Raw genomic sequence first — 17,911 nt, forward strand, 5'->3', positions numbered from 1 at the left:
GTCTCACATTCGTTATTCCTCTGGGGTCGGAGGGAGAGCCCATAGCCAATGATTGATGGACATGAGTTACAAAAGTCCATCCCTCTTCCTTCACGGTGGAAATAATTATAGTGCAATTTATCTGAAGCTAAACTCCATCAGAAATTGCATCCTTACATCTCTCTTACCCCTACCCTATCTTTCTTCACTGATTCCCTTTAGACTACTCTCTCAATAAATTATGTGTACCTGAATCCTAGTCTCAGCTTCTGTCTACTGGGACCTGAAGCCAAGTCAAGGAGTATTCATGAAATCACAGAATTCAATGTGCTGTGGAAGAGACTTTGGCTACTCTTTATCAGGTTTGGGGAATCCAGCTTCCAGAACTACCGTGGGGACTTTCAAAGCCTAAGAATCACACAGTCCACAGGGAAAATACCACATCTCTGCAGCATCTCTCATGGGAGAGACTGTATTGGGGTCTTACTTCCAGGGATGGGCTGCTTAACAAACTGGGAAAGGACAGTTTGAGAAGGTCTGAGTCCTGGTTCTCTGCGACTTTAGAACACTGTCCCCAGGGACTCTCCTCAAAGGTTTTGTGATTAGCAGAGCCTTACTGATTCTAGATGCCTGCTGGATGGTGTGTTCCGGTAATAGATTCATGTGACCACACTGGTTTTAGAACCAATTAGCTCAGGTCTTTCCATTTTAGATAGTAAGAACCTCTGGTTCAAAAAAATAAAAAATTCACAGCAGTAGTAGTGCCAGTAATGAAAATGACGATCACCATGATAGTCACAGTCAAGTTTTAACTGCTGGCTGTAACAGACTAGAGTTCCTGAGACCCTCCTGGGCAGTCTGCCCCTCCCAGGGGCTTTCTCTGGGGCTAACATCTGTTACATGGATTGGTGAGGAAGGGAGAAGTGGAAAGTTGTATCTCTTGATCTTTTCTTTTTATAAAGACTACCATCATCGTCATCAGAAGCAATATTCTGATCAGGACTGCTGCTTTCATGCCTGTCTCTCACCTGCCCTCATCTCCCAGTGCAAGGGAATTTTTTTTTCATTTCTCTGGTCTTGGCTATCGCCCAAACAACCTTTTTTTCTCTTCAGGGCCAGCCACTGGAGGGCATAAGGGGTATGACATCTGGACTTTCCAGAGCAGTGGCAGGATTGAGACCTCCTAGACACTCAAGTGTAACAGACTCAGGTCAAGCCACAGTTCTCTGCCTTCATCGTTTTAGATCTTCACTGTGGAACAGGGGATGTTGCTCCCCTGGGGCATCCACTTTTGTCCAACTAGTTTCCTGGTTTGGGCTGGACCGGTATCTTGAGAGGATTTTATACATTGTGTCATCCCCTCATCCTCCACCCACTTCCTGTACCTTGAATATTCTGACCTGAAAATAGTGACAGATTTGGAACCCTTCTGAGGACTGTTCAGGTCCTTGGGGTTTCTCAAGAACTGCAGAGATTTCAAGATAACTAAGAAATGAAGCACACATTTTTCGACACCACTGGTAGCTGGTTCTGCAATCCTGTCACTGCCCTAATAACACAGTGCCCAGTAAAAGATGGATGGTGTCTCAAATCCTGTGGGTTATGACCAAGGACAGGCTTCCCAGGTGGCTCTGTGGTAAAGAATCCCCCTGACAATACAGGAGATGCCAGAGATGTGGGTTTGATCTCTGGATCAGGAAGTTCCCATGGAGTAAGAAATGGCAACCCACTCTGGTATTCTTGCCTGGAAAATTCCGTGGACAGAGGAGCCTGGTGGGCTACATTCCTTGGGATCACACATTCAGACATGTTCAAGGACATTCAGTTTTTTAAATATATATATAATTTTATATTTGGCTCTGCTGGGTCTTTGTTGCTTTGAGGGCTTTTCTCTAGTTGTGGTAAGCAGGGACTACTCTCTAGTTGCAGGACCTGGGCTTCTCATTGCTGTGGCTTCTCTGGTTGGGGAACATGGGCTCTAGGGTGCCCAGGGTTTGGTAGGTGTGGGCTCCAGGGCTCTAGAGCACAGGCTTAATAGTTGTGGCGCATTGGCTTAGTCACTCTGTGGCATGTGGGGGCATGTGAGATCCTCCTGGATCAGGGATCGAAGCTGTGTCTCCTGCATTGGCAGGTGGATTCTTTATACCACGGAACCACTAGAGAAGCCTCAGCTTTTTTTTTTTTGGCTGTACTGGGTCTTAGCTGCAGCACACAAGATCTTCAATCTTTGTGGCAGCGTGTGGGCCCTTCAGTTGGAGCATGTGGGATCTAGTTCCCTGACCAAGGATTGAACTCAGGCCCCCTATCTTGGTAGCATGGAGTCTTAGCCACTGGACCACAGGGAAGTACCCCCCAGCTTTGTTTTTTTTAATCCATTTTTTTTCTTACTAGATTTTGAGTTCAAGAAGACAAAACATCCAAATATTTTGAAAATATTTTCCATTTCTCATGTGTGTCTATCATCTATGAATATTTAGAGTCTTAAGAATCACTTTCTTGGTCATTTCTGACTTAGTCTGTCAATTTTCATGTTGCTATATAAAGATTAAGTCAGGGATCACATCTATTTAGGTACAAACCAGGATTATATTTGATATTACTCACTGATACTTATATTTTGTGTACTTTTTTTAAAAAGACCCTTTAAAGTGCAAGTAGCTGTGTTAATAGTAATCTGTGGAAAGGGAAAGAAAAAAACACCTATTTTATTCTTCATACAATCTTTTCTTTCCTGTTTCTGATATTCTGAAATTGGTCTTCATATAAAGATTGAAGTTTAATTATAAAACTGCATGGGCTAGATAGGGCTTCCAGTATATTCCTGACTCCTCTGATTAGAAGTGGGGTTTGATATGCTTTTCTTCTACTTTTATGTGTTTTTAGATTTTTAATAGCGAGCAGAAATTAATTTCATAAACAAAAATGTATGCATATTTGTTGAGAGAGAAAGAAGATTCAAGAAAGGACTCCCCAGGGGATCTGAATGAGGAGGTACAGGGGGCTGACTCCAAGAGTTCCGTGTTCGTGTCACAGCGACTCTGTGCAGCCAGGCCCACCCAGTGATTTTGGATGAGCCAACAAAAGGTCTAGAGCACTTATGAGAGAAACAAAATACTTAAGAGCTAGGTGAGCTAGATACTTAAGGAAGCAGAAATAAAGTGAGAGGAAGAAGTGGTATGACTCCACACATAATATAGGACTGGAAAAACACCACGGGAAACCAGCTGCTGCAGAATTCTTTTTAATTTGAGACAGTGATAAGGATGAGTTTAAAGGGTGAGGAGAGAAACCCATCATTTCGAATGAAGGAACATCCCTGCCCAGGTGCCATGACCTGAATGCACTAAGGGACAGGCACCAAGGAAGGTTCTGGTTGGGTCCTGCCCACAGGGGCTTTGGGACCCACCATCATGGAGATGCCCCTCCGCTCATGTGAGATGAAGTTTCTGCTCTCACTCTGCCTTCAGAGATCCTACAAGAGAACTCAGAGTGTCAGGGGACTAAATGGAAACTAACTAGGGAAAGGAAGAATTTAACAACGCATGCCTGTCTTGGAGGAGAGAAGAGGCTATTAAGGAGATGCTGAGAGTCTTGCTGCCAGTTTCTGCTTTTCTTAAACCTTCAGCCTTGGGAAAGGATGGACTTCTGGATATTGCGTTTTTAGGGCTATGGGTAGTCCCAATCTATAATATGATTTTCCTTTGGAATGGAGTGGAAAAAATTTGATATTTTGAGATCAGAGAGTTGGGAGACAGGTTTACTTTTCCTTATTTGTCTCTCTGTCTGTCTCTCTCTCTCTTACACACACACACACATATTTGGGCTGAACAGGATGGTTTGGTCAAAGATGGGATCCTTAAACATGTTCTTCAGATGGGAGGCAACTTCTGACGGTGTCTGGCCCTTCCTATTCGCTTTTGAACTGCTTCAGGTACTCCAGCATGTCTGATTTAACTGTGCTGACTGAAGCCCGGTGGTACCAACGCATGACAGGGACACCATCAGGCCCCACTAGAAACTTCTCAAAGTTCCAGCGAATGTCATGGACCTTCATGGGCTCCCAGAAGAGCTGACTTGATGAGCCCAAAAGATCAGAGGTTGGAGGGCAGGAGTTCTGGAGCAGAGATAGAGAAATTGACAATGTTTTTGCTGTTTCTGTGTGGTCTCGTCTTATCCCCACCCCTAGAATGTCTACTCAACAGTATGTATTTCAGTATATTAACTAATTGACATGCTCCTAATGAACCATAGACATTTCAATACATCATTACCAGTACAATCAACAACCAAGAGTTAGTATGATAGCAAATAGAAAAGTTTATTCCTTTCTCTGTTTCTCCCTCAATCCCATGATTATATCATAGTGCTTCAAAGAAAGACTATCTTCTGTTTTTTGTTTCTGGTAAGTCATAACACTTCTAAAGCCTCAGTTTCTTTAGCTAAAAAAAGGGGGTCCTTCTGTTCTGGGTTTCTGTGGTTCTAATACTCTGTGACACTTTCTATTACCTATTTCTGTGTTTGTCTCCCTCATTAGATATGATTTCTTTCAAGGAAAAAATTATGCCCTGTTAACATTTGTTAACTCATTGTATAGCACAGTTCTTGCATATAACTAAAGATTTGATAAATGTTGAATAAATGAATCATTACCATTCAGTAAGGAAAGTTAGTCTATATTAGAGCAATCATATTTATATGTTTCCATTACTTGAAGCTAAAGCTTCACAACAAATATTGCCACCATCCATGAACTTATCTGAGAATTTCTTTCCAAGGAGCCCAAACTCAATCCTAGACTTGAGCCCCATGCTTTCAGGGCATTGTTACCTACCTGACCAATTCTTGCCAGGTTTATCCTTACTTACCTTCAGGAAGGTAAAGACCTTCTGTTCTTTTTCTCCATTCACATCCCCTTTCTCAAAGAGCTGAAAATTAGGAACAAAGCCACCACCTGGACGTACATACCTGCAATGAAGCAGAACAATCCTGAGACCATTCAAATTAAGAAAAGGGTGGATAATAATGGCCACCACAATTTGGCCACAAAGTAAAATCAGAGATAAAGAGAGAGAGGTTGTAGACAGGGAAGATGAGGAAAGAGTGGTCCTTGGGAATCAGGACTTCATGCATGTGCTTTAAGGAGCCAATAGAGAATTCCAAGAAAATTGGAAGCAGGATATTCCTCAGCCGTAAGAAAGAATGAAATAATGCCATTTACAGCAACATGGATGGATCTAGAGATTATCACAGTGAATTAAGTGAATTAAGTCAAACAGAGAAAGACAAATATATGTTATCACTTATATATCGAATCTTTTAAAAATGGTACAAATAAACTTATTTACAAAACAGAAATCGAGTCACAGATGTGGAAAAGGATCCTATGGTCATGTGCTCAGTCCTATCAGACTAAGTGCCGCTCCATGGACTCTAGCCCACCAGGCTCCTTTGTCCATGTAATTTTCCAGGCAAGTATACTGAATCAGGTTGCCATTCCCTTCTGCAGGGGATCTTCCTGATCCAGGGATCAAACCCAGGTCTCCTGCATTGCAGACAGATTCTTTACTGTCTGAGCCACCAGGGAAGCCCAATGTTACCAAGGATAAACTGGGAGATTGGGATTGACATATACACACTACTATATATAAAATAGAAAAGTAATAAGGACCTGCTGTATAGCACAGGGAACTCTATTCAATACTCTGTAATGATCTATATGGGGAAAGGATCTAAAAGAGTGGATATATGTACATGTATAACTGATTCACTTTGCTATACATCTGAAATTAACACAATATTGTAAATCAACTATACTCCAATAAAAAGTATTTTAAAAGAAAATTGGAAAGCAATATTTTAAGGTTAAAATTCTTGATTCATCTCTATTTCCTAGGTTTTCTCCTTTTTCATGTGCTTCTTTTTCATTAGATTTCCTGTAGTCTTACCATTAAACAACTCAAAGGTAGAGAGAATTGTTGAGCACTACCAGCAGGGCGTAACTGAATTCAAGGCATCAAAATGATGTTCTTGAACCAGTTAATCTGTCAATCACCCCAGAAGTCTCCAGAATGAGAAGCTCTAGGTGGAATGTGGAAGGAAAATTCTGACACAGTCTCGCAGGGTCCCAAGCAGGCACTTACTTGAGCCCCATAAGGATCTCTGAGTTCTTTGCTGGCTCTTGTTTTCCAAATTGGTTGCAGGGAAAGCCCAACACAACTACACCGAAAGGCTTCAGCTCCTCCTGTAGTGCATTCAGTTCTGTAAGCAGAGGGAGAACAGCATGGGTAGCTCTGTCTTGAGCAGTAAAAGCAGTATCTGTCTATCGCACGAATAAGCCAAGGACTATGAAGGGAAGGGTTCAAGATCACAAAGTTGGAGGAAACAGAGCAAAAGGCTAGGACACAGATTTCCAGAACACAACCAAACAGCTGCCTTTTTTCTTTTGCAGAAGTTCCCATAAGTGGCTCCACTTCGTCATCCAATAGGAGCCCTTCTTTAAAAGCACAGATTGCTTAGACTGTTGTATTTGTGTGTGTTGGGGGCGGTCCCGTTTGATTCTGAAGAGAAGTCAGATTTGAATGCCATTGCCTGCCTTAGTTGATTGATCAAAAACTGTTTTAAGGAATGGCAAACAAAATGGACATTCTATCCCCATCCTCCCACCGTCTGCCCCATGGTGACACAATGTTACACTCCAGTCACCCTCCCAGGAGCACTCTTTGGTGCTCTAACCTGGGAGTTATAGAGGGAATCAGAGAAATGCTAAGCCTAGCTCCAGAGCATTCTTTTTGTCAGTTCCAGTGACATAAATGCTGCCATTTCCCTGAAAGACTCATTGGGATTCTAAGGCTACAAACTTCAGACTGCTCTTTCCCACTGTCAGGAAGCTTCCCAGTGTCTGTCTGGACTCGTGCCATTATTTCCAACTTCAGCGATTTTCAGTTCAGATTTACTGACTTCATGAGCAGCACCAGCCAGTCCTAATCAGACTCAGCTCTATCTGCTGGCATCTCCTCTTAGCCTTCACTCCAATTAAACAGTGCATAGATGGTAACTACGTTTCCTCTTCTCTGCCATTTGGAAGTGCCTGCAGAACCCAAGGGTATTTTTCCAGAGGCCCAAAGGTCAATATTCTCTCCTGTTACCAAAAGTTACCAGTGAGAAAGATAAAATTAGCCCCTGAAAGCTAGATTCTGGCCTGGGAGCTACAGCTAGAGCTTGTTGTTCTCCTCTTGAACATAAACAGTTTCACAGATCAGTATCATACAAGTGATCTTTTAGCAGACAAAACATGAACATTATTCAAATCACAAAAATGACGAAGTATCACCCTATTCTTACCAATCTAAGTGACTGCTGTTTGTTTATCCTTGCTTTATTCCTCCTACTCTGTAGATGTGATTCATTAAGATACCAATCACTCCACTGTGCCCGTTTCCTCATTTCCTGACAGCATCCAATCCAGAACCAAGCTTCAATCCCTTGACCCCCTCCCCAAATCACGTAACACAAGCTCAGATCCTCAAATAAGTCCTTTCTATTAATAACATCTTCTTACTGAGAAGCCCCATGGTTCCCTACAGTATATGTTTTCCCTCAGAACATTGAGCAACAAACTCAAATACAGATACATTCCTGGTGGTCTTTGCTAAATCTTTGGGAGAATCTTAGTTCTCAAATCCCAAGATAATTCTAGCATTTCAAGGAGCAGAGCAGTGACAGGATATAGAGGATAGAGTCACATGATCACCTACCTTCCCCCAGCCTCTTGTTTCCTCCCAATAACAAATGAGCAAAACCTTCTGGAGTTAGGACTTCCCTGGTGGCTCAGATGGTAGAGGGTCTGCCTACAATGCAGGAGACCTGGGTTTAATCCCTGGGTCAGGAAGATCTCCTAGAGAAGGAAATGGCAACGCACTCCAGTATTCTTGGCTGGAAAATCCCATGGACAGAGGAGCCTGGTAGGTTACAGTCCATGGAATCACAAAGAGTTGGACACAACTGAGCGACTTCACTCTCACTTTCTGGAATTAGACTATGGCCATCTGACAAAGCTAGTTCCAAGAGAGTTGAAACATGAGTTCTTACCTGGATACTGAGCTGTCAAGCCTCAATAGGTGGCCACATTGACAAACAGGACATGCTTGCCCGCATACTGCTTGAACTGGATATACTCCTCACCATTGAGGGTGAGGGCTCCATACTCATAGATGGTGCCTGTCACCCCCTTATAGCAATCCACCTGAAATATAACAAAAATAACCATAGTGATGTGATTATAAAGCAAATGATAATCTCTAACATCTGTGGACTTTTTGAAACTCTAAGAACTGAAGAAAGCTTTGGAAGTAATATTCCAAGTAATATTTTTAGTTATGGCTAATGCCACAACTGGGACTTTCCAGGTGGTTCAGTGGTAAAGAATCCGCCTGCCAAGCAGGAGACTCGGGTTTGATCCCCAAAATGGTAGGATCCCCTGGAGAAGAAAATGGCAACCCACTCCAATATTCTTGCCTCAGAAGTTCCATGGACAGAGGAGCCTGGTGGGCTATATATAGTCCGTGAGATCACAGAATTGGACACGACTTAGCGACTAAACAGCAATGCCACAACTAGAATTTATATTTTTTAATTTAAAATCTTTTTTTGCAATGGTGGGACAAGCACTTTGTAATCATCTTCCTATTCCTGGAATCTTTATACAATTTACTGCCATCCTCCGATTGACAGCTTACAGTTTACCTGCACTCTCTTCCATATCCTAACACCCCATTCCAGTCATCATATCTCTTCACAGATATTTTTAACAGATTTTGGCAGAGTTTCTCACAGCAGAAATATGTTTTACATAAATTTCTCATCCATATGTTCTCACATTGTAGTTTCCTTCCCCCAGAGCCCAGCAAATAACTTGTTTCTCCTCTAGATCCCAGAGGCATTTTCCAAAGCTTTGCCAGTAGGGCCTTATTGGTACCTACAAAATTCATCCTCAGTGCCCTTTCTTATCTCTGTGTAAAATAGGAAGCACAGGGAACAGACTTCCTACGTACAAGCATGGCAAGGGAAAAAAGCCAACAGGATCTGGAACAAAAAGCTAAAATGCCTCAACAACTTCTGGCTCTCTTTATCATGTATGGATGCCACCTTGTGAACTGGCATGTAGAATCCCAAGAATACTGCAGCTTGGAAGAGCCCGATCTTTCCTTCTTGGCTTTCAGTTCCGCTCCAATTTGCTTAGGTCTGTTTGAAGAGATCAGGGTACCCTAAAACACAGCCTTTTACTCACAAGATAATATTCTACAGCAGAAATTCCACACCCAATCAGGCAGCAGCTGCTGACACAGACGTGGATGGCCCTCAATGGATGCTTGTTTTTGTTTGTTAATTTCAGAGAAGGGAGATGATTTTACTACAGCTACCAGTCTTGATATTACATTTATAATAGAGTCATGTTATATACACCATTTTACACTTCACGTGAACCCAATAATAGAGCACTTGGAGTGTGGTTTGAGGACCTGCACAAGTATCATCTGAGAGCAAATTAGAAAAGCAAATTTGGACTCTACTAAAACCTACTGTATCAGAAGCTTTGGAGGTGTGACCCAGTAACCTGTGCTTTAACAAACTTTGTAGGTGATACTTATGTGAGTTGAAATCTGGGGATCACTGCACTAGTTTCTCCAACTTTTCGAGAGGAAAGAAAGGGGTCAATAAAAGATACCTAACTGGCTTAACGTCACAGTGAAGCTGTGTTTTTGAATGAATATGCCCGATTTTAAACTTAAAACTTGTTGCCTCAAGTCATTTACTTCAGTGGCCACTTTGCATCCTAAGACGCACAGACACACCTTTAACAGGGAGCTACTGACAGCAAATGTGGACATGTTTCCCGGGGTTGCGGGGAGCATTGGGTGATCTGCAGCAGTACCAAGACTTAAAAGCAAAGATCTTACTCTGATCTCAGCTCTTGCCACGTCACTTCCCCTGAAATTAAAATCAGCAAGCAACTCTCCTTGCCTTTTGCCTTTTATTATTCCCTGAAAGGAAAAAAAAAAAAAAAAAAGCCCCTCTTTCCTGACTCTGGAACTCCTTAGGGCACATTTCAGCACCAGCTTCTTTTTCCACCTGCCCTAGGGGTTTCAGCTTCTCCAAGAGCTGCCAGTTCAGCCTCCTTCTCAATACAGTTACTGCTTCACATCCCTCTTTCCTGGACCTGCAAGATTGACCAGTGTTCCAGACCAGGGTGGAGGGGATGGGTTGTGGGCTATCCAGCGGCCACCAGGGGCAAGTGGCAAAACAGAACGCAGGGAGAGCAGCCTTTGTCCTTCATCCACTTTTCCACTTTCTGCCCAGTGACCCACCAGGCTAAGGGGAGATGATCCACGTAAAGACAGGCAGGTTAGGAGAGCCTCTGCCTCAGAGAACAGCAGTGGCAATGGCAGATGTCAGTTAGGAAAGGCTGGGGAGATGGGTCTCGTCCTTCCTAGGAGAGAAGAAGGGAGAATTCCTGGCTTCCTTGGCAGCCTAGTTTGCCATCAGTGCTGGAATCCACCTGGGTTCCCTGCGGGACACTTACCTTCATCTGTTGCTGCTTCGGAGTCAGCTGAGCTAAGCTGACCAGGAACAGTGGGAAAAGACAGGAGGCCCAGAGCTGCAGGATCATGGCTTGAATTAGGAGTTCCAGGCAAGTCTCAGATCCCCAGGGATGTCAACCCCTTTTGAGCTCCCGGCAGGGACCAGTTTGAAGATTCGTCCTCCAATCACAGAGAAGTATTAACACACAGGCAAACCTCCCTCTACCCTGCGATCCCTCCCTCTTCCTCTTCTTCCCTCTCCCCAACATCCACCTCCCCTCTCACTGTCCCGCCCCAGACCACAAGCCCTGAAGGCTCAGTGCACCCAGTACCTCCCCCTGTCAGGCCACCCACTGGTGGTTCTGGCACCTGTATCCTAGCAGGTGAAGGTGGAGGCTTCCCCCTTCGGAACTTGAAATACTGTTTCTACCTTCTCCAAGTGCCTGGCAGTTCCCAGGTGCCAGCTCTGCACCCAAGAAGTAAAGTCACCACCACTGAATCAGAATCCGCTTTTTAAAATCAAGATTCTCATGTAATTTATACGCAAACTAAAGTTTGAAAAGCATTGTCCCACATGACTATTAATCCTTTTTCCTGTCCCCTCAAACTTTCATTACTTAGTCCACAGCACACTGTATTTTCTAACTATGAAGTCCAGCTGTGGGGGCCTGAGTGTCTCAGATACTCTTGAACCTGTCCCCTGGAGAAGGGCTTGTTAATGCAGGAGTAACACAAATGATGGGTACACATTCACAGGGCAAATTATCTAGGAGAAAGCTCTAACACATGAGTGAAAGAACTTCCCTGGAGAAGGAAATGGCAACCCACTCCAGTATTCTTGGTGGCAAAATTCCATTGACAGTGAAGTCTGGCAGGCTACAGTCCATGGGGTCGCAGAGAGTCAGACAAGACTAGGTATGTAAGCAGGAGAATCCTCCTTGGTTGCCTTGGGCTTGACTAAGCTTCATTCGCTATAAATAATCATCTCTACCCCCACTTACTCCATAAAACTATTTCCAGTAAGGCTCTAAAAAGGTAACAATCTGAAATTTGTTGGGAAGCATTAATATTTGAATTGGTGAAGAGTCAGAGTTATTTCTCCCACCCATCCTCACTCCCATTTGCTCCCCTCCAGCTTTTCTCTGACAGCCCAGCTTTACTGAATTCCCGTGTTTATTGAAGTGATACCTTCTTCCTCTCTAGTTCTAAGCCCTTTTACATCCAGTCCCTTCCATCTGCCCTGCCTCTTCCAGGTTCACACAAAAGGCTTTCTCTGCTCCTGAAACTGAAGTCTGGATGGGGTTGAATTCTCATGAACTCTGTTGGAAGATAAGCTTTCTGTTATCTCAAATTTCTTCTCTAAGACCTTTTATAATCTGTGGCCTGCTCGCTGATATCCGATCCAGCCAAGCAGGTCCTCAGGCATTTGGAGCAGCCATGCGAAAGTGTCCTCCTCTTGACACAGGCCTACACACATTCATGAGCTCCTTGGCCTCTCACCATTCTCATTTTTTAAAATGGCTAAACCTTAGACTATGATATATACTGATGATAAGGGTATTGACTAGCTCCTTATCTAAGAAAAAGTTAATGTCTCTGTACCTTAGTTTTCTCATTTGTAAAATCAGGGTAGTAGCAATGTTTACCTCCTAGCGCTGCTTTGAGAATGGAATGTGATTCTAACTGTAAAGAACTCAGCCCAAGGCCTGCAACATTTAAGCGACTATTTTTCATCCATATGTTTATCTTTTTGCATGAGAAAACAGAAGCTCACAGAGAGAGTGACATCTCAAAGGTCACAGGTTAGTAACGGTGAAATGAAAGCAAACTCTTGACTCTAACCACAGAGTCCTCTCTCTGGTTCCACATGGATCATCAATTGTTGCAACTAAATCTTCACTGTCTGAGGTGATTTATATTTGCTCTTTTTGCAATAACTAGCCCCTGAGTGGTGAGGAGACACTTCAGAAGAGACCTTATCAGTAAGTCAAATGGTCTAAAATCCCAAATGCCCAGGTTTCTATTCCAATATTCCTCATAAGCTTTTGAGCACTTTGGGTCCTGGCCTTTAACAACAAGAATCGAAGGTACAGAACACACTGAGCAGGAGGAAAGGAGGCAGACGTGGTCCAGTGGCTAAGAATCTGCTTTCTAATGCAGAGGACTTGGGTTGTATCCTGGCTGGGGAACTAAGATCCCACATGCTGTGGGGCAACTAAGCCTAGAGGCCAAAACTAGAGAGCCCACTCAGAACAACAGAACTAGAGAGCCCACTCAGAAAGATCCTGCATGCCACAACTAAGACCCAACGCAGCCAAGTAGATGAATATTTATTTTTAAAAAAGAAATGACTGATGCAAGAGCAGAGAATCTGTATAAACCAGATTTGTTACTTCCTTAATTTACTACCCCAAGCCCAAAGTCTATTTAGATTTTTCACTAATTAAGCACCTAAGCCCAAGTTTCTTTGTCCTGTCAATTTCTCACAAGTTTATTGTCTTTGTCTGAAAAGTATAAAAACTGCCTGCTTTGACCACATCTGAGGACACATTTCTATAAGACCTCCTTGCATACAAATTAAACTGCTGCTTCTCCTATCAATCTGTCTTGGGTCGCTTTATTTTATTAGTCCAGCCACAATCATTCAAGAGGGGTGGGAGGAAGGTTCCTCCTCCTCACACTTCCCAGAACTTTTCCAGTCTCTTCTTCTACACCCAGCTTTTATTCTATGACTTTTCTAAAGGTCTGTTTTGTTAACATCACTCTAATATTAAAAATAATTTGATTCCTCCCTAATTCTTACACTTACAATTTTAAATTCTCCCATGGAGCACTCACCCTTCCTGATTTGACATTAATTAAAATTTTCAGGTGTATCCTTCCCTCCATAAATGTTATGTTTCTGGCAGATTGAACTGTCTTCAACACTCAAAATCCATCTATTTAGGTATTGATTCTTGACCTTTTAGGTAAAATCAGGGATAGTACTTTGGGTAATTTTGAAAGATTTTTTTGATATATGAATTACATGTTTTTATTTAAAATGATGCAGTGCAATTATTAAGCAAGACCTCAGAGGCCTGAGTCACAAATCAGGGTTCTGGGAAGCTTGACCAGGCTTTGAATTGGACTCAAAGTCAGTCTTGCTACCTTTCTCAAATAGCCTAGGTAGGGCTAGGGCAGAAAAGACTGGGAGATTCAGATTAATTTGTCTCAACCACTATTTCTTTGACCCAGTCAGGATGAAGCAGTTTAGATGGCATAGGATTCTTAAGAAATGATTTGTACAAGGTTACAGGATGTTAAAGGCTGAGTTATATTCTCCCCAAAAGATATATTGAAATCCTTCCTTGCAGGACCTCAGAATGTGACTTTATTTGAAAATAGGATCTCTGCCAATGTAATTAGTTAAGATGAGGTCATAACTAGAGCAGGATGGGCCCCTAATCCAATATGACTGATGTCCTCATAAAAAACTTGGCTTTGAAAAAAAAAAAAAACTTGGCTTTGTAAAGGATGTCCTGTAAATGGAGACAGAGCTTGGAGTTGTGCTGCCACAAGCCAGGGGATGTTTGGGCTTAGCAAAAGCTGGACGAGGCAAGCAGGGATCCTTCCCTGCAGGTTTCACAGGGAGCATGGCCATGGTGACTCTGTGAGTTCAGACTTCTAGCCTCCAAAACTGTAAAACTATCCATTTCCATAGCTCTAAGCCACTTAGTTTATGGCACTTCCTTACGGCGGCCCTAGAAAACTAATTCTTGCAAGTAAGTTTCAGTTCAGAGATAAGAACTGAGTTTTCTCTGGTTTCTGACAAGCTTCATCCATTGCCTTATGTCTACCCCATAACAAGATTCTTTATTACTTCCACACAAGCCTTCATTTTACTTCCAGAATGAAATTACTACTTTATTAACCTGAATCTCAACTTAGACATTCAAGCCTATGCTTGATTCTGCCTGAAATATTCTTCTGATTTACTTTATCTTCCTATGTACATGGGCCTTCCTCTCAGGACTCTAGGGATTTTCTTCCCTGCTTTGCAAAGGAAAAACAAAGACTCTCATTGCAGATTTGCCACAATTTTGTAATACCATCCCTTTCGTATTGCAAATAATATTTTCATATCTACCATCTCATCTTGCCCTCACTATCAGAGTAGAAATTACATAGGGGAAGCAAACTTTCCTCAATTGATAAAAGTAAGATTTAAAAATAGAGAGTCACTTAACTTCAAATCTAACTATTTTTGTCTGTTTTAAAAATCTCCTTTGACTTCTTTAAATTCATTAACTACACATATTGGGAATTTGAGTGTGTAACAGGGAAGAACAAACGTGACTCCATATCGAATCTATTTCTTTAAGTTCTAGACTTTGCACTCTATAGCTAATTGCCTCCTGCCCAGCCTTGCTAATTCTGTACAAATGCATGTTAATCGTAAAATGAATGTGGCCTATAGCTTAAAGTATAGAGGATAGTCCCCTTCCAGAAACTCTGCCTCCCATGCCTAAACTTTAAAACTTTTGCTTAGCTTGTAGGTATACTAATCATTAGAAAGATAATTTTCCCTTGCTTGGTGACCACTCATCCACATAGAGATAAGGAGTTGCAGAACAGGAAATAACATCCATTTTGTTGAATATTTATAGTTGCAACATGGCCAGCCCTATGTTGAACAACTCAAAAACGAAGGATTACCATGTCGCCTTCAAGATCTGGCAGGCACCAAGGAGTCTGCGACAACTCATCACCTCTTGACCTCTCTTCCTCCCATTTATTCCTCTTTGTGGCATAAAAGAAGCTTTATTCAAACTGAGCAAGAAGAGTTCTTTAGCACATTAGTCTGCCATCTTCTTGGTTTGCAGACTTTCTAAATAAAGTCTTTGTTCGTTGCTCCAACACCTTATTTCTTTACGGTTTGGTCTGCTGTGTGATAAGCAGTATGAGCTTGGACATGGTAACAAGATGAATGATGGTATGCTATACTTCCCTTTTTGTTGCATTTTTATCCATATTTGTGTCTACTATTGCTCCATCCTTGAGGACACCTTGGATTGAGGCTGGCTATGGGCCTAATCCTGAGTCTTCATTAAGGCAGCTGGCCCTGAAGCAAAGTACTCCTGTAGGCTCTGCCCCTATTGTCAAAATTTCTACCTCATCTGCACCAATAAATAATTCTAGGGTCTGGTGAAACAAAAGGGATAATGTGTAAAGAAGAATGTGTACTTTCCCAGGTAAGGCCCACGTCCATTATTTCTACCTTAATGTACCAGGGAGGTGCCACTGCATCCATGCACAGCCATGGGCATCTGAGACCCCACAGCACCCACAGGAGCCAAGCAACTCCTTTGGCCTCAGAATCAGACATCCCCACAGGTGTAGTCCCAAAGCTTCTGTGACTCAGGCCTTGTTACTCCCACAGAAGGAAAGACTATGGCCATCTTATCAATACTGCAAACCACAATCCAACAGTTAACCTGGGGGTAGGGGATTGGACTAAAAAATGACTGCCTTCATACTCTTTCACATTTAATGGTCTCATCTTTTAGGAGATTCAGTTCTCTTGCTCATCTAATTGGACCAATTTTCACCTTGAGAGGACTGAGGAGTGGGAATATTGATCCAGAAAACTTTTAAAATTTTAGTGCTCAAGTACTGCAGTTTCCTTATTCATGTATGGAAAGGCAGAGGCCCAGAAACTGGAGTGATTGAAACTTCTGATCTGGGAAAGCTTCATTCAGTGGACCATGCTTGGTCAAGTGAGGGGTAACTGAAAGAAGTGGGCCAAGCTTGACTTCTCCCATTTGATTTTTTTTTTTTTTTTTTGCTTCACTGAACCCATTGGGGGGAATCTGAGAATCTGTGCCCCCTGCAGTGGAAATGAGGAGTCCTAACTGCTGTACCACCAGGGAAGTTCCTCCCATTTGTTTCTTACTTACAACTGTTCACCACTAGCTGGTAGGTTCCTGCACTTCTCAAGTGATCTCAGGACCAACTCTGTCTACTCCCTGAACAGCCTCAGGAAGAAAAGTCAGTAGAAATGAGAGATGCTAGGAGGAATTTGGTCCCAAAGATAGAATGGGGAGGGGAGGAATAAAGAGAGATGGGAGATAAAGGAAAAAAAGAGAGGGGGAAAGAACAAAGTGTGAAGGAGAACTAACATGCACTGACTCCCTTCTTACTCTGTATCAGGCATATTTATACAGATTTTCTTAATCATCACCAGTATAACCATAAGGTTAATATTTTCTCCATTTTATAAATATGGATATGAATACAGAGTAGAAATAGTTAATTTTCCTAACATTGATGCCAGATCAATGTCAAACTGGCACTCACATTCAAGTGTGTTCTGATCCCAAATCCAAACTCTGTAGTAGCCTAAATAATCAAAGCATCCAAAGATATCATATTTTAATCCCTGGAACTCGTAAATGTTATTTTACATATTTTATCAGCATAGATTTTGCTGATGTGATTAAGTAAAGGATTTTGAGATGAAGGGATTATCCTGGATTATCTGGGTAGGCCCTAAATATGATCACATGTATTCTTAAGAGGAAAGCAGATGGAGATTTTACTATAGAAGACAGAGGAGATGGAAGCTAGAGGTTGGAGTGATGCCAAATAGGAGTCACAAACCTCCTTTTCTGCTTTCTATAACATATTCCTTATTTCCTTCTGATTTTTTACCAGAAGCATACCTGAATATCATATTCCTACCAATAGTTAATTCAAAGCATTCTAGACTTTTCCCATCATGTATTTCGAAATTATTCCAGCCTCAACCCATTTGCTAATTCTAAAGCCACATCAATGTTTTTAGGTATTTGTTATAGTAGCACCCTGCTTTTAGGTACTAAAATCTGTATTAGTTCCCTTTGGCTGCTGTAAAAAGTTACCACACAGCTGATGACTTAAAAGAGCAAACCTTTGGTCTCTTATAGATTCTAGAGACCAGAAGTCCAAAGTCAGTTTCATTGGACGAAATCAAGTGGGGCCTCTGGGGGAGAATCTGTTTCTAGCTTCATCCAGTGTCTGCGGCTTCTGGCTTTCCTTGGTTTGTGGCTTGCATCACTGTAAACTTTGCCTTCATCGCCGCATTGCCTTCTCTTTTTCTGTCTGTAGTCTAATATTTGCCATAAAGCAGTTGAGAACTGGCAAGACGATAATGGACTACCAAGCCAACTGTGAAAAAAAAAAAAAAGAAACTAACACTATTAACATTTATTTTCTCAAGAAGGGCCAGTATCTCTGCAGGTAGACTTGAGTTTCTGATATGAAGCCCTCTTGTGTCTAGGGGGTCTGTGATTCTCCAGAGATCAATTTGGTGTTCACCAGTTCAATTCGATTCT

The 17,911-nt window shown here is 42.2% G+C and overlaps 1 protein-coding gene across 1 annotated transcript; it reads right to left on the reverse strand.

Annotated features, from left to right (window-relative positions):
• Nucleotides 1-3,886: 3,886 nt before the first annotated feature.
• On the reverse strand, nucleotides 3,887-10,645 carry GPX6 (glutathione peroxidase 6). The gene is made up of 5 exons (XM_052648039.1): nucleotides 10,559-10,645; nucleotides 8,068-8,221; nucleotides 6,120-6,237; nucleotides 4,845-4,944; nucleotides 3,887-4,093 (listed from the first exon to the last, which is right to left on the reverse strand). Exons 1-5 carry the CDS (start codon nucleotides 10,643-10,645, stop codon nucleotides 3,887-3,889), a joined length of 666 nt encoding a protein of 221 aa, XP_052503999.1.
• Between the last annotated feature and the right edge of the window lie 7,266 nt (nucleotides 10,646-17,911).

This window comes from Budorcas taxicolor, chromosome 11, assembly GCF_023091745.1.
Source record: "Budorcas taxicolor isolate Tak-1 chromosome 11, Takin1.1, whole genome shotgun sequence".
NCBI lineage: Eukaryota > Metazoa > Chordata > Mammalia > Artiodactyla > Bovidae > Budorcas > Budorcas taxicolor.